Source organism: Cydia pomonella, chromosome 13, assembly GCF_033807575.1.
Source record: "Cydia pomonella isolate Wapato2018A chromosome 13, ilCydPomo1, whole genome shotgun sequence".
Classification (NCBI taxonomy): domain Eukaryota; kingdom Metazoa; phylum Arthropoda; class Insecta; order Lepidoptera; family Tortricidae; genus Cydia; species Cydia pomonella.
The window spans coordinates 14943999-14962352 of NC_084715.1; the positions used below are offsets into that span (position 1 = coordinate 14943999).

General features: G+C 37.6%; 2 protein-coding genes across 2 annotated transcripts in view; both read left to right on the forward strand.

Moving 5' to 3' along the window:
* The window catches only part of LOC133524364 (beta-glucuronidase), a 51395-nt gene that overhangs the window by 16491 nt on the left and 16550 nt on the right, over nt 1-18354 (forward strand). The window contains exons 2-3 of the mRNA XM_061860343.1: nt 13934-14197; nt 14411-14593. Coding sequence (XP_061716327.1) covers nt 13934-14197; nt 14411-14593 — 447 coding nt within the window. The remainder of the gene's footprint in view (nt 1-13933; nt 14198-14410; nt 14594-18354) is intronic.
* Nucleotides 1068-3996, forward strand: LOC133524573 (uncharacterized). Its single transcript, XM_061860656.1, has 2 exons — nt 1068-1091; nt 3136-3996. The coding sequence occupies exons 1-2, from the start codon at nt 1068-1070 to the stop codon at nt 3994-3996; spliced, it is 885 nt and encodes a 294-aa protein (XP_061716640.1).

Sequence of the window (18354 nt, forward strand, 5' to 3'; positions counted from 1 at the left end):
ACATAGGAAATGTACGCCCGTAATCTTGTGCTCTACATACAAACACAAACATAGTCCTGCCCACCTAATTCATAAAACATTATATCTGTACTCTCGACCCTACTATAACTTGACTCCCTGATTCGTAATAACTATGTGTAGACGAAGACCCTTCATTCATAAAGCATTATATCTATTGTAGCTAGGCTCTCTGATTCATTCCAACTATGCTTAGCTAGAGATCAGTATACGGGGTCGCCTAAGGTGATACACTTACATTGTAAATAATAGTCCTGATTGATTTCTCGTCAGTTTCTCACAGCTCATTTGTTATGTAACCGGATATCAGACTTAATTTGCTGTGAGATAGGGAAGCTAATAAACTGGTATAAAGGTATAAACAATACCGAAGTTAGTGAATAGATACTTAACTAAACTTATTCTGAGCCCCTAGTGTAAATTTATTTTGAGTTTCCAAAACGTCCCGCTTGGCGCGCTGTTTCTAAATTCCGTACAAAATGAGACTTAACGCAAACGCGTACCACACGTTTCGCTGTCGAATAAATTTACACTAGGGGTACTGACTTACAATTGTATCGGATAATATATAGTACGTAAGTATCTATTTACATATGATTTACGAACTTTGATGGAGTGGATATAGGACCATTTACTAAGTAAACCACCGATTTATCCTAGTGAAATATTCTGCTCATTTTTTTCCAGAACAGGCTAACTAAATATTTCGCTTCGATCTCAGATAAAATTTCGTTTATTATTATCGTGACCATTTATGGAGTATCTAAGTTTGAAACAAGGCCTAAGACCGGTAGAATTGAACTACAACTACTACAAGTCAAGAAAACTTAGCCTACCACACCAGAATTTGATGTAGAATGCACATAGTTCATGGGATCTGTTTTTATTTTTACCATAAACGCGTCTCTATCCCTAGGAACGGCAATTACAACTACACATTAAGCCAGCTTTCGAAAAGCGCACTGTAACTTACATGAGACCTGATGTCAACAGGTGTGTGACGTGTGACAGTTGCAGATGAGATCTCTGCATGCTAATACAGCATGACAATGAGGAATGAGTACCATGAATGGGTAATTAAATTGTAGTGTGTCACTTTCCCAGCGTAATGACAGGGCATCCATGTATTAGGACACTTCTTTAATGTGTCAGATACACAACGATTAATACAGGGTGTTTTTTTTATACGACCAAAGCGTTTTCACATTGTTCGCAACTTTTATTTGTATACCAATCCATCTAGCTCTATAATTATAATATTTGTACAAGTGTAAGTTACGTATCAGAATAATTTGCATAAAATGTCATATTATTTGAACCGATACCTACATAATTGATTAATGGTTATTATGCAGTCGTTAAAATTCATATGTATATAGGTAATTAAATAGAGAGCTGTTAATTGTTAAACAATCTTTTTTTATCAGCTTTAACAGAGAAAAGTAAATAATAAGAGTAGGCTACCGACATCGGCACGTTATCTGATAGAGTACTTTCGTAAGAATAGCTGGCATCGCATTAGCGAAAGGCCATTTTTGGAAATGAATATTCAAAACCAAAATTTTACTGGCAGTTTTCTTAAAATATACTGAGCTTGACAATAAAATCTCAGTCAGTCTGTATTTGTTAGGCGCTAAAACCTTTCGTAGCAGCTTTGTTTGAAGACGAGCAGTCGGTTATTTGACTTGTCCCTGCCATATTAAGCTTGCCACTCGCATGGTGGTGGATGGCATCCGCAGAATTCTGATCAGCTCGCATTGTTTATGCGCATGCACTAGAAAGCCGCGGGTGTTGCAATCGTTACATTACTGCATTGTATTTACACTTTTACATAATATAGAGCGCATGGCCATTTTTCCTGCATTGTATCATTGGCTGTAGAGTGACAAACCTACATAGGAGCTATTAGAGCGAAACTCCTGACCGTTAGTATTATTTGACTTGTTATAAATATCTTACCAATTTGTATTCAGTAGTGCAAATAATAGTGGCGTATTCCTAGATAGGTAGGTAAGTATACCTATGCTTATTTTCCGACATGAAAAAAACTGGAGCATACGCAGAGTAGGCAACTTCGTAACTAAATATACGTCGTTTGTAACTATTATTAAATTCTTGTATTTTATTTTGCCAACTGTCTAAAAACCGGCGTGCCGGTGAGTAAGGTTGCCAGAGCTCAACGAGGGGCGGGAGGGGGTTAGGGTCAGCAGCACGCATGTAACTCCTCTGGAGTTGCAGGCGTACATAGACTACGGATACTGCTTACCATCAGGCGGACCGTATGCTTGTTTGCCACCGACGTAGTATTAAAAAAAAAACTCCGTCGAAATCTCGCTCAGACACAGCATACACGCTGCAACGCTTGCACTAACGAAATGCACGCGAACAGGTAAGAATCTCCGCGAATATATTCGAACAGTTCGCGACGCGAATGAAGGCTAAGCTGTGCATTCGGCAGTCTGAACGTCTGAAAATATTGATACGGACAAAGTGCCAAAAACATGTATACACTAGCTTAATATATAGGCAATAAGGTAGTGTATACTTATTTTTGGCACTTTTTTCGTACTGATATTTTCAGACGTGACTGTACCTATAGCTAAATGCCACTGCCACTAGCTAACTCATCCTCACGTCTTGGCATATTTATTTACCACCGCGCCGGCTCGTCTCGCATGATACATCAACTTTCAACTGATTTAATGCATAATTTCAAGGTTAATAACATTAACCGCTTCGAAACATCAATTACGAGGGCTGCTCCTAATGTATTTGGAAAGCAAAAAAATTACATACATCTAAATAAATATAATTATTAATTTATTTAGATGTATGTTATTTTGCTTGCTCGCTTGTGTTGTGGGTACTTAGACAACGATATACATAATATATATCGCAGTTCGGTCAGCGCACCCGCGGCGTACGCATCGAGCGATCCCTGCGCGCGAGCAATAATTATAATCGGAGTGAAAAATCTACACCGGCTTTTTGTTTAACATGGTTAAATGTTCGAACTCTAAATGAGGAAAGAATGTCACGAAGAAATCACCTGGACTGCAGTGTGGGAAGTGTGGAAAGTGGTTGCATGCCTCTTGTATTCCAATAACCACCGAACAGCTCAACGCATTATGCGGAACGGAGGCGGTAGAATGGAAATGCAAAGCTTGCAACCCGCAGTACAGAAACAAACGGATATCTGCCATCCTTCCCGATCCAGAGGATGACGACAACACGGACACCGAGCAAGTCATCATGGTCAATGATAAATGTAGTCAGGAATTCCTGAGGCAGCTCCGAAACGACATTCGCGACGCGATCAAAGAAGAAATGGAGCGTACCCTCAAATATTATTCTGACAAAATCGATGATTACCAACAAAAACTCGATGACTATGAAATAAAGATGAAAAGTATAGAAAACCAAAACAAGGACCTGCAAAACAAATACACAAATATTCAACTTAAATACAATTCTATGGAGCAGAAATTAAATCATATTGAGCAAAACCAGCTAGATAGCAAAATTGAAATTTGCGGAGTAGAGAAGAAGGAAAACGAAAATACCACAGAAATTGCAAAAAAAGTAGCACGAGCAATCGAAATAAATTGTGATGACGTCATAAGTGCATTCAGAAAGGAACGTCGAGCTCCGGCTGCACAACAACGAGTCGCTTCGTCCATCGTCGTAACCTTGAAGCCGGGCCAGCGTGACAACTGGATCACAGCCGCGAAGGGCAAAACCATCACGGGCCAGGACATAGGGCATCCAGAGGACACGAGAATCTTCTTGCGCGAGGCACTTACTCCAGCTACGGCATTTCTATTATGGAAAGCAAAAAGCGAGCTAAAAAAGGACGAACTTTTTAAATATGTGTGGTGTAAGGGAGGCAATGTACTGGTAAGAAAGAACGACCAAGCCAGGATTCAGACCATAAAATCAGAGCAAGACATCGAAAAACTGCTTAAGGTGAAAAGATGAAACAATTATGGTATGTCTTTTTTACGTGTTTTTCCTTAACGGTAGAGGTCATCAAATATATATATATTATTTTCTTTTTATTTATTTTAGTTGGAATAAATAACAATACAACACCTATTGATGTCTGATGAACTACTTATTAACGAAAGTAACTACAATACCTGGAACGAGTACATTGACTCACTTACACCTCATCAAACCTTGCTCATTTTTCTCCACGTTAACATACGGTCTTTAATTTTAAACTTCGCACACCTTGAATATATAACTAGTAACAGTAAACGTAGTATTGATGTTATAGTATTAACAGAAGTGAATATTCGTGAAGACTGTCTTTCCTTATATAACATTCCAAATTACACTATGTATTCCAAATTAAGATGTAAAAGAAGGGGCGGGGGTGTAATCTTGTATGTGCATAACAAATATCATTTCGAACAACAAAAAACACAGACGCATTTCTTTGAAGCAATAGTTGGTTGCCTACATACGAACCCTGACCATAAAATAAATATATGTGCAGTATACAGACCGCCGGACACTGATAAGACTTGTTTTGTGCGGGAGTTACATACCTTGTTGAACGGTTTCAATCAAAAAACTGACTTGCTATATACAGGTGACATTAACATTAACTTAAAATTGAATAATAATATATGTAACTACTACTTAAACACAATGAGTAAACTAGGCTTGGTGTGTGGTATAACGCAATATACACGGGTTGAAAAGAAAGGTAATTATATATGTAGCTCATGCATAGATCACCTGTTTGTGCGTAGCGTATATGGGAACCAGGCACAAACCTGCGTGATAAATACTGCACCAGCTGATCATTACATAATAGGATGCGCGTGTGTGTGTGCACCGCCTGGCACCTCATCGCGGCGGGAGCGGCGCACGCACACCATTATAGACAATAGGCGCGTGTTATCACTTATCAAATCAGTTAACTGGAATGCGGGTCTCGCTTATGAGTGCCCCGAAAAGGTGGTAGATTTTATTATTAGCCAATTTCAACGTATTTATAAAGACTGCGAAATAGTTATCAAATCAAAGCGCGGTTATTTAAGAAAATCGTGTGAGTGGGCAAATAGTAAAATTAAATTTATGAGCAAGAGGCGAAACGATCTTTTTGAAATCTGGAAATCGGACCCGGAAAATTTAAATAACAGAATAATATATAATAAATACCGAAATATTACTAATAAATATATAAATAAGGTTAAAAACAGATTTTATCTAAATAAAATAAAAGATAATTTTACAAACACTAGAGTAGTATGGGGAATAGTCAACGAGTTATGTGGGAATATTAGTAAATCAATAGAGGACACGGTCTTACGTGCATTTAAGTGCGAAGAAAAAACTCTGGCGTGTAACTTTGCTAAAGAATTTCAGCGTAATCTAGATTCAATCACACAAATGTGCAACACACCAATTCTAACCGAATCCACATACTGCAACAAACCGGATGTAGTCATGAGATTAGGAAAAATAACAAATGACATGACTAATAAAATTATAAAGAAACTTAATAAAAATAAAAGCCCGGGCTACGACGGAGTTCGTGCCATAGATCTTAAGTATATTGCAAATGAAATCACGCCTTTAATTACACACTTAATTAATACATCCTTAACTTCAGGAACTTATCCAGATATATTAAAAATAGGTACCATCCGGCCGGTACATAAAAAGGGTTCAAAAACGGATTACAATAATTATAGGCCCATCACAATACTTTCGTGCATAGACAAAATAGTCGAACGTTACGTAAGTGATAAAATTAATTTATTTTTACAACAAAATAACATAATTAACAATAAACAATTTGGCTTTCAAAGAAACAAAAGCACTGCACAACTTTTAGGTCAATTTTGTGATGCAATAAACGGGCATTTGAATAACCAAAGACATATATTAGTAATTTTTATTGATTTTAGTAAAGCTTTTGAAACTTTGTTGTACAATACCTTATATAAAAAACTTGAACAAAACGGAATTCAGGGCCCCCTCTTAGAATGGTTTAAAAGCTACCACAGAAACAGATTTACCACAGTTAGGCTAGGAAACTCGTATAGCGACATGATAAAAACATCAAAAGGAACGGCACAGGGATCAATAATTGGCCCGACCGAATATATTTTATATGCGAATGACATGTGTAATACGGTCGGAGAACAGTATGTGTACCAGTTTGCCGATGACACTTGCATAGTTGTTGCGGATAGGGATCTTAAGACTGCCTTACAAAAAATTCAAAATATATTCGACACCATTTGTAAATGGTCACACGATGTTGGCCTAATCCTCAATGCGGACAAAACGAAGGCCATGCACATACGTTCTTCACATAACAAACTTTCCTACGCTCCAGTAATTAAGGCACACGCACACAGTTGCCTACACATACAACAAATAAACTGCGACTGCCCTACTATAGATTTTGTGAAGGAACATATGTACATTGGCTTATTAATTGACTATAGGTTCAATTGGAAACCGCATACTGAATACGTATGCAATAAACTAAGATCTGTCATAGGAAGGCTAACAATTTTAAGACATAAGATACCATACAACACCCTACGAATGTTATACCTGTCTCTGGCTGAATCGGTAATACGATATGGGCTGAATAGCTACGGAAGGTCATACAAAACTAATATTGCTAAAATATACAATCTACAGAAAACACTGTTGAAAACCATTGTGCCCAAAAACATACAAATAAATAATAGTGATGGCTATCCCCACCTTTTTCAATTTTGTAATGTGCTTCCCGTACAAAACTTAGTCAAGTTAACAATGCTTAAAGAAGATTGCAAGGATGTATCCGATCTAAAGGAATACCATCGTAACAATAGGCTAAGAGGTTTACCTAACTCACATCGATTTATATTACCAACAGTAAAAAATGTGTACGGTATGAGAACCAACTATTACTTGCTTCCAAAAACACTAAACAGCCTTCCGAAACATTTACAAGATTTATACCTAACCAATCCTGAATCAACTAAAGATATAAAAAAATACTTGTTATCATCTAATAACCATGAACATATTTTATAAAGGATAACATTAGAATAATATTAATGTAACATGTGTACAATATTATAACATAACTAAATTCTTAGTGCATTAGTCCGAACTCTGGCTGTAAACAAGCCATCTTTGGCTTAGCAGTTAAGAAATAAGAAACTCTGCGATTAATTTAATGTTTAGAACTTTAATAAATAATAAAAAAAAAAAAAAAAAATATAAATACTCATAACTACTTAAATACATAGAAATCATCCATGACTCAGGAACAAATATCTGCTCATCACACAAATAAATGCCCTTACCAGAATTTGGACTCAGGACCATAGGCAGGGTCACCCACTAGGCCAGACAAGTCGCCAAACATACATCACACACACATGTCACATATATTTGTTTGCCAAGATGAATGATGCACTTTTGCATACCTACGTTGAAACCACTTTTCATAGCACTTTTTCCATTCTGATTTGGTATACAAAACTTGCATTTACTACGCACACTTTTTTTTACATCCAAATTTTCATGTATTATCTTACAAATGCGCATCATTAACTCATTATATTGCCCAGAGACGCATATCTCGCGATGTGTACTATGACGACCGGTTTGGCCTAGTGGGTAGTGAAGCTGCCTACGAAGCTGGTGGTCCCGGGTTCAAATCCTGGTAAGGGCATTTATTCGTGTGATGAGCATGGATATTTGTTCCTGAGTCATGGGTGTTTTCTATGTATTTAAGTATCTATAAATATTTATAAATTATATATATCGTTGTCTCAGTACCCTCAACACAAGCCTTATTGAGCTTAGTGTGGGACTTAGTCAATTTGTGTAATAATGTCCTATAATATTAATTATTTATTTATTTATGACGATCTTGCATTATGAGTTCACGCACAGCATTTATGTTTTGTGGGATAACAGCCGATTAGGAGCGACCTGTTTTGAAATTCGTCCGTAAGCAGCATACGACGACCACGATTAAACTCATTAAGAGTCCTTATTCCTACAGACGAGCGTATTTTGTAAAATGCTTCCTTTTTCATTCAAGATTACAACGTAACTATTAGTATTTATTCAAAAACTGGTAACGTACTTAAATAATCGTTTCCTAAACTAGCGGCTCCAACAGTTCAAATTTTCATTTTCTCTTTTAAACCTCTTTTTTAATGAGTTTTTTTGGGAGTCTTTTCCAAATTTTGCAGTGAGATGTGGCGTTTCGGTTCTCAATTTTGCTGTAAACAAGAATCATTTGGTACATGAATGACTACAATTTGATTCAACATATCTCGTACGAGGGGCTGGAATGATTAACAATCGAAGATTCATTTGAAAAAACTGATAAAATACCTTCCGAGTTTTCTTCATTTTTTTGGCGAAAACAGGGTTTTATTATATTTTTTTTACGCAAATTGTACGCATATTTTGCTTTAAAAATAATATTATAGCAAACTGTAACTTCATGTTAATCTATAAAAAAAAAAACATAACTATGGGACCTACATTGCCGTAAATTTATATTTTTTTTAAACACGTATAAATCACGCAGCACGGACGCCACGCTCTCAGTCCGCGCGGAGCGCGCTTAGAGGATGGACCTGTGCTCGATTGTAAGGCATTCGTTGCGTTCGTAATCAGCTACGGAGTTCCGAGAAGTGCTATATACTGCGATTAGAAAATCTTAATAAAAGTTCATTTTTTACACTATGCTTAACAACAGACTCTCGCTTATTGATGGATTTTCAGTGGTCCTTTTTTTTATACTACGTCGGTGGCAAACAAGCTTACGGACCGCCTGATGGTAAGCAGTATCCGTAGCCTATGTACGCCTGCAACTCCAGAGGAGTTACATGCGCGTTGCCGACTCTAACCCCCTCCCTCCCCTTGTTGAGCTCTGGCAACCTTACTCACCGCATTTTTACTTGAAATTACGTTAGGGTTTGCATTATTATTTTTGACCCGGATGAAGTCCAAGTTCTCATGATGGAGTCAGGAGTTGGTCACTAGAACTCCTAATCTACTTATTATAATTCCATCGTGTTTGGGCTCAAAAGATTTGCCCTGACGAGCACCATAGATCTAGATGAGGTCCAGGGTCTCATGATGGAGTCAGGAGTTGGTCACCAGAACTCCTAATCTACTCATCATAACTCCATCGTGTTTGGGCTCAATAGATTTGCCCTGACGAGCACCATCGATCTAAATGAGGTTCAGGGTCTCATGATGGAGTCAGGAGTTGGTCACCAGAACTCCTAATCTACTCATCATAACTCCATCGTGTTTGGGCTCAATAGATTTGCCCTGATGAACACCATCGATCTAGATGAGGTCCAGGGTCTCATGATGGAGTCAGGAGTTGGTCACCAGAACTTCTAAACTACTCATCATAACCTCATCGTGTTTGGGCTCAATAGAGTTGCCCTGACGAGCACCATCAATCTAGATGAGGTCCAGGGTCTCATGATTGAGTCAGGAGTTGGTCATTAGAACTCCTAATCTACTCATCATAACTCCATCGTGTTTGGGCTCAATAGATTTGCCCTGACGAACACCATCGATCTAGATGAGGTCCAGGGTCTCATGATGGAGTCAGGAGTTGGTCACCAGAACTCCTAAACTACTCATCATAACCTCATCGTGTTTGGGCTCAATAGATTTGCCCTGACGAGCACGATCAATCTAGATAAAGTCCAGGGTCTCATGATGGAGTCAGGAGTTGGTCACTAGAACTCCTAATCTACTCATTATAATTCCATCGTGTTTGGGCTCAAAAGATTTGCCCTGACGAGCACCATCGATCTAGATGAGGTCCGGGGTCTCATGCTGGAGTCAGGAGTTGGTCACCAGAACTCCTAATCTACTCATCATAACTCGATCGTGTTTGGGCTCAAAAGATTTGCCCTGACGAACACCATCGACCTAGATGAGGTCCAGGGTCTCATGATGGAGTCAGGAGTTGGTCACCAGAACTCCTAATCTACTCATTATAATTACATCGTGTTTGGGCTCAAAAGATTTCGATAGATCGAAGATAGGTCGATGGTGCTCGTCAGGGCAAATCTATGGAGCCCAAACACGATGGAATTATAATGAGTAGATTAGGAGTTCTAGTGACCGACTCCTGACTCCATCATGAGACCGCGGACTTCAACTAGATTGATGGTGCTTGTCGGGGTAAATCTATTGAGCCCAAACACGATGGATCTATAATGAGTAGATTAGGAGTTCTAGCACCAACTCCTGACTCCATCATGAGACCCTGGACCTCATCTAGATTTATGGTGCTCGTCAGGGCAACTCTATTGAGCCCAAACACGATGAAGTTATGATGAGTAGATTAGGAATTATGGTGACCAACTCCTGACTCCATCATAAGACCCTGAACCTCATTTAGATCGATGGTACTCGTCAGGGCAAATCTATTGAGCCCAAACACGATGGAATTATAATGAGTACATTAGGAGTTCTGGTGACCAACTCCTGACTCCATCATGAGACCCTGGACTTCATTTAGATCGATGGTACTCGTCAGGGTAAATCTATTGAGCCCAAACACGATGGAATTATAATTAGTAGATTAGGAGTTCTAGTGACCAACTCCTGACTCCATCATGAGACCCTGAACTTCATCTAGATTGATGGTGCTCATCAGGGCAAATCTATTGAGCCCAAACATGATGGAGTTATGATGAGTGGATTGGAAGTTCTGGGGAGTTCTGGTGACCAACTCCTGACTCCGTCATGAGACCCTGGACCTCATCTAGATCGAGGGTGTTCGTCAGGGCAAATCTTTTGAGCCCAAACACGATGGAATTATAATGAATAGATTAGGAGTTCAGAGGGCCTACCGCGAACCACGTTCGACGAGTTACCTCCCTATCACACTTACGTACGAATTTACAAGTGCGACAGAGAGTCAACACGTCGAACGTGGTTCGCGGTAGGCCTCCTGGTTACCAACTCCTGACTCCATCATGAGAACCTGGATGGACTTCATTCGGGTCAAAAATAATAATACAAACCCTAACGTGATTTCAAATAAAACTGAAACTCTATAGCACTAATGTGCGCAAACGATTGGCATCTTGACTGCAGCATGGGTGCGTAGCCACCATGCCAAACGTTTACGATACGACAAGGAAACACTATCTGTCTCTCTATCGCACTAATATGTGCAATCGATTGGCTTCTTGGCTAGGTATCATGGGTGCGTAGCCAACATGCCAATCGTTTACGATACGACAACGAAACACTACTGTCTCTCTATCGCACTAATATGTGCAATCGATTGGCTTCTTGGCTAGGCGCCATGGGTGCATAGCCAACATGACAATCTTTTACGTCACGACAACGAAACACTATCTGTCTCTCTATCGCACTAATATACTTTATTTATACCTGCAGTCATTTACTAACTTTTTCATTTTCCATTGGTGTGAAAGAGACAGAATAAAGAGCAAGGGTTGTAGTACACTCTGTAGTCTGTACACTTAGTAGTAGTGTACATAAAAAAAAAAACTACTGTGCATATAAAATAAAATAAAGAGTGCCCATATGATATCATATAACACTAAAATTAATGTTGCTTGAAATTATATTGAAAACTATCAAGATTATTCTAGTCTGCATTGAAACGCGCGTCGCGTTGCCGGCGCTCGCGTACCGAGCGCCAACGCCATCTATCGAGCGTTATTTCGTGAAATCGGAGAATGCTCCAAGGAATAAGGGCTCTTAAACCATTGACACACATTGGGCTACGATGAAATTTCTTCCCCAAAAGTAGGAAAAACGTAAAAAAAATCATGGTACAAAAATTTTCACAAGTAAATCAATGTTGAAGATGAAACAAGGACTTTATAAAATGACACTACGTTATATAGGTATATATATCTATATTTTAAATATTGTTCCAATAAGTGGCCCATTCCGGATACTTACATAAATACGAATAGCAGCCCTCGTATCACCGCAGACTGACAGCCAGAGCGGCTGCGTGTAAGAAATAAATATATTTTCTAACTAAGAATAAGCGGCGAACACTCTAATTTATTAGATAGAGATAAGTACTTGTTTAAATACACAAGGCGCTTAACAAGTACGAGTACAACACATTTTTAAGAGGCTGTTATCGATTTTAGTCGCAAAAATGTCAAATTGATAGATTTAGTCGATAAAATTGTAGACCTTTTGTTAATTATTAGAAATAACAAGTACTGGTTTCTATTAGCACGTCTTGTTATCTTTCATTTTAATAAATCAATTTTTTGAAAACAGACTATTAATTAGTACCGATTTTTTTTTTCTGATGATCGGTTCGGTATATGCAAGTAAAGCACTGATTATGTCGATCTTATTTGTAAAATTCGTAATGTTTGCACTACAAAAATGGTAATTTTAACTAATTTTGTATGACACATACTTATCCTGTACTTCAACTTTAATTAACTATATTGTTGTTATTATAAATTTGAAGTTATGTAAATGAAAGTTAGACAAAATCGATTTTCTCCAGAAATTACATCAAAACAAGTGACAATTTCTCTGAAAATCGACTTAATTTCAACGTAATTTTGATAGTTAAAGAATCTATAACATTTGCTGAAACTGTTCTTATATACCATTTTGTATAATTTACCACCATAATTTTTTGATGAAGTTTTAAAAACTGTCCCTTCTCGTCACATATTTCCAGGGACGCACGCTTGCGACCTCATTATTAAAAGGCAAGATAAGACGTGCTAATAAAAACCAATACTTGTTATTTAAATATTACGTAACAAAAGATGTACAATTTCAACGACTAAATCTATCAATTTTACATTTTTTTCTCTAAAATCGTTACCGGGCTCTTAAACTGGCTGGCTTTTACATCAAAATTACGAAAACACTGAAGATATTATGAACATAATTACTTAACTATCTTTTGAACATTTCTGCATATTCATTTTCTCTTTTTGCATACACACACAAACACACACATACACACACACACACATACACATGTTTAGATTTATAAGTTAAATTTCTCAGTATTAATGATACTAAAGTTTTTCAATTTTTATCTAAAATTTATATAAATAAAACATCTCCTGCAACTAAATTTTTGGGGAGGAGCCCTGTTTACCCTAAAGTACAGGTTATACCTATTTAGGAAGCAGAGTTTCTAATTTAAGGAAATTTATGTAATTTGATGTTTATGAAATTTATGAAATAAATTCAAAATTCAATAAAAAAAACTCACTTCAAAAGGGAAAGAGGAGCTCCTCTTTCTCTTCTAATTTTGTAATATATGTAGTTGTGTAGATGATAATGCTTTAAATGGATAAACAGTTAATACTGCACATGCTCTTGCTCTCAACTACTTAAATACAATTGTGGGTGGTGGGTATTGCCTGCGCAGTTTTGCCTGTACAGTTCAACTGCACAGGTGAAGCTGCATAGGAAACTACATAATCAAACGCCACACAAGCTCCGCTTTACCTGTGCAGTTGATAAAACTGTATGGCCAGCTTTATTTGGTCACTTGGCCCGCACGTTTGATGGTATAGGTATTAAAAACTATACGAGTGATTGCTATTCCGATAGCAGTGGTATGGTAGTTACTAGTTAGGCGTACTAGGGGGTCACATTAAATGCAGTTCGTTTCAGTAGGATTTTTTCAGTAATTTTATTCTAGTATAAAAATCGAAGTTTTTCCAACTCCGTCCATCTCAGACTTTTGTTTGACCAATTATAAATTTTATGAATGATTTGCAGATTTTTTCAACATTTCTCTTCCAACCCGATTCCACGATATTCTACACTTTAGCGTTCCCCTTTGACGTTTCGTACTCTTGATTTCATCTAAATCAGTATTTATTTGTTAGTAACAAACACATAACTGCTGTTTCAGATGTTATTCAAGCAAGCAAGACTGCAATTATTGTTCCTGGCGCTACTGGCGTCCGCGACAGCCGTGGTACCAGGGTCGTCAAGTGCGAACGAGATCAACCACTTGCAGAAACCTCGAGCACCGGCCCAGGGGGGCTCTTTGTACCCACAAGCTACGGAGACCAGAGACTTGAGGAATTTAGATGGCATATGGAACTTTCGGAAGTCGCCTGTAGATCCAGAGCATGGATATCGGCATAGGTGGTTCGCACAAGATCTCGAAAAGGTACGCTAAATTTATGTACATATTTAGGAAAACACTACAATATGCTCGTAGGTAATTTTAATAGATGACCGAAAGAATGTCTGGTTTTTTTCATGACAGGTGTGCCTTCATTCCTCTCTCAACTTTGTTTTAAAATTGTAAATTTGCTACAGGTTATAGAGCGCGATTGAAATACTGGAGTCACTAACTTCTGTTTGTTGTTTATTCTTACAGACAGGTCCAGTGATCCACATGCCAGTGCCGTCGTCATACAACGACATAGGCACGGATGCGTCCCTCCGCGACCATGTGGGCCTCGTGTGGTACGACCGGCGGTTCCACGTCCCAGCCGGCTGGGCACGGGCCGAGCAGCGGGTCTGGCTGCGTTTTAGCAGCGTTCACTATGCGGCACAAGTTGTAAGTAGAACACGACTACGTAGGGCTGGCTCAGTTGGTGCCATTTCTCGTATAAGTCTGGCAAGGAATACATATATATTGACTCCTTGTCAATTTAGATAAAACACATCTAAACACTCCTCATTTACTCCTACATTTGCATCTAAATACATTTAGAGCTGGCCGCGTAAAACCAACATGCAAATTGCTTACGCTCCGTAGCGATCGAAATGCAACTGTCACTGTCCCACTAATGGGGAAGAATGATAGAGAGACAAAGCGTTTCGTTGTAGTAGCGAGTCGCCATCAGATATATCGGAGCGACTAAGATGCTCACAAATATTTGCAGCCACTTCGGCAGCTCCCATATATCTGATGGCAACAGTACATACCTTGTATGACTGGCGGTTATGGGCTCGAGTGGTACACCTTCTCGTACTGGCGGGTTGGGCGCCCGCTTCATTTTAACAGCGAGACGTGCTGACTGCTAAAATATCATACATTTAGTTAAAAGTGTTTTTAATCCGAATCTAGTCCTTGGATGTATACTTTCGAATCTAATTCATGCGGGAAACAATCGGAATACCAAAACATGAGAATAATGTCAGCATGGCGGAACCTTGATTTAATTCATTATCATATATATTATATATATGTACTATGGTTACATCACCTCGAGATTGTATATCCTTGAGAAGAAAAATAGACATCTGCATAACAACACTCCTGCATTTGTCTGTAGACTTGTGTTATGGTAATATACTAGTAGATTACCTACTCGTATACATCGAGATACGACGACATTATGATACTAATGAAAGAGAACATATAATGCGATTTTTATATTTTGAGAACCAATCCGAGGATATAATGAGATATTTTTGCAATAATCACAACCATGAACTGCGTAAGTGTATGGCCACTGTATGAATGAATTCTATGTAAGTGTAACGTCTCCATGCAATATTGCAGCTAACTATACATTTTTTGCTTGTTAAACTTACTGATAGAAACCAAGGAAAGGGCGCCAATCCCGCTACGACTAGACAGTAAACGCCTATTCAAGTTTCACATCGGTCGCTGGGCGATTCCTTGACTGTAATTGAGCAATTGTCAAGCGAGATCGGTCTTTTTATACGCTTTCAATGAACTCCGAGATTTAAGGTGTTCTGAAACCTGGAAGTACCTACCTATATATATTGCAATTTAATTATTTTTTTGACCTGCTCAACCACCAGCCAAATTTATGCCAAGTCTTCGTTCAAAACTGTGTTTGCCATTATAACTTCAATATAAAAATATGTCTCATCAAAGACGCAAAACCACTTATACTTATTCTTCCTATTAGTAAGAAAATTTTAAATATCAGTTTCATTTAAGCATTATGTCTGGGACCCATTACATTAAACCAATACTAATATCAGAAATGAGAGTCAAAGTTTAATAACCGTATCTACTCTAAGCACGATACACAATTGAGTTGAAGCTGTCTTGAAGGATTGAAAACAAGAAAATTGCCATTTTCACGTAAAAATATTACGTTATGTATTCAGGGTTGGGCAGAATACTGGCTTTAACGTATTTGATATACAAAATACAAATTACAGTGTACAAAATAATGTATGTATTTCAAATAATGAAATATTTTTCAAAATATATTTTAAACTTATTTAATTTTTTTACGAATCTCCTTTCCTAAAAACGTATATATCTGGCTTTTACCGGATAAGTTCCGCTCTGAAGTTAAACTAATATATCCAGCCAATGAAAATTGTATCTCGGCTTTAGGGGGGCGCGGGCGGCACAAGCTGGTATGTTATGAACGTCCTATTATCAATCCAAATCCTAATAGCGCTCAAGGACGCTTAGTGTTTTTCCCTTATCATAAAAATTATTATTAATCTTATATATGATTATTATTCTTATTCTTATTATATTTGGATTTGATTTGATTTTCATGTACTTACTAACCCCTAGCTATAACGATGGTACTAACAATTTAAAAAAAAAAAAACTGAAATTTTAATTCCATCATATATAGAATCAACAGTGACGATTAAGACATTTTCATCATTGTTGTTCGATTCTTGGGGGTTATAAATTGTGCTCTAACGTAATCGTAATCTAAACTATAGTAACTTCTTCCAGTCCCCGTTGTAGCAGGATTCTGGTAGCCATCGCATAGTATATGCCCTAGTCCACTTAAAAAAAACTGTTTTAGGATTATATTTAATAAAATGTATTCTGGGGAAATGTATGTTGAAGCTTGAAGTATTTGAAATACAAGAACTAAATACATCTGAGTGCAGTATTTAGTATCGAATTGTATCATTTTTGTGAAATACAAATACGTATTTTGTATTACAATTCGATTCTTTACATTTAATAAAAATTTACAACAACATACAGGGTTGGGCAGTATTTCCAGTACAAAATACTGCCCAACCCTGTATGTTGTTGATATATAAAGAATCGAATTGTATAATTTTTTCATCTTGAAAGTTAAAGTTAAGTTAGTGGTCATTATATTTTTTATATTAAGTATTTTCATTTTCTTAGTGTCCAATTTATTGTAATAAATTGCAAATTTTCTAACTGTTTAACTAGATCTTGTTATACAATTTAACATGTGTCATCAATGTCATCATCCCTATACTGGAGTAGAAATAATACAACGCGTGTCGAGTCGCGAGATGGGTGTGCTTCATGTATGGGCGCATGGACATATGGGCACATTTTATGTTTTTTTATAGACACACTACTAATCTAGGACATTTTTGATACTAAGTATAAATATGTTTGATAAAAATAGCAGTTTTGTGTATCCCAGCCGCCACTTAACAGGTACACGGGCCGACCCAGTTACATTGTCACACATTACGTACGAATTGGCCGTAGTCGGGTGACTCGGCTGTCGTTTACGGCAAATTGCCCTAGAGGGCAAGAAGCACTGACCTCGCTTAACCGACGACGTTACTCAATCAACTTCCTACATCACTCACACGGCGTTCAGACTACAACTGTTTACACTCCTTGGTCTATACGAGCGTGACGAACTCGAACCATTCGAGCCGTCACGAGAATAAATAAGTTGAAGCACTCGAAGAGTGACTCTTCTTTCGACTAAAGACTAAGTAACATTAACTCGAGCAAGGTGTTACCGTTGACATTTAGTAACGTTGCGTTGATAAAATAATAAAAGGCATGCTCTTCAAAATCTTAGCAGTGTACTTGATTTCAACGTCTAGGAATTTATGAAAACGCGCCCGAGGAGACAAACTGCATCTTGCAACCGAAGTTCGCATTTTAAATGGTACGGAACCCTTCATGGGCCAGTCCGATTCGCACTTGGCTTTTAATCCGCACATGACTCTTACTCTTCAAGAACTTTAAAATAATATTGCTGAGCCATGTTTCATTTATGTAAATAGACTATTATTAGATAAACATACTTTCAATTAATCCGTTGAATCAACCATGTTAAAACGACTTTTAAATAATAAGTTAAAAAGTGACTAATAAGCTCAGCATTTCAGACGGCATTTTAAATCTGACTGGGTAAATGCTAGCTGACTCGACTAAGGCCAAGTTTACATATCGTTAGGTGTCACTGTCAAGCAAAATTCACTAATTAAGTACTAAAAAAATATTAAACAAAAATCGAACTTAATTTTAGCTGTGTGATGGTAATTAGTGAGTTTTGCTTGTTACCTGACGATATTATCATGTGATAAAAATAAGCGTGCAGTTTTGTTACCTCTGACCACTACCAGCATAGTCAC

Bases quoted from the DNA above. Each gene is read 5' to 3' on its own strand.
- LOC133524573 (XM_061860656.1), top strand. From the start codon at position 1,068: ATGAGGAATGAGTACCATGAATGG. The intron at 1,092-3,135 runs GTAATTAAATTG...ACCACCGAACAG, and splicing joins GGAATGAGTACCATGAATGG to CTCAACGCATTATGCGGAAC.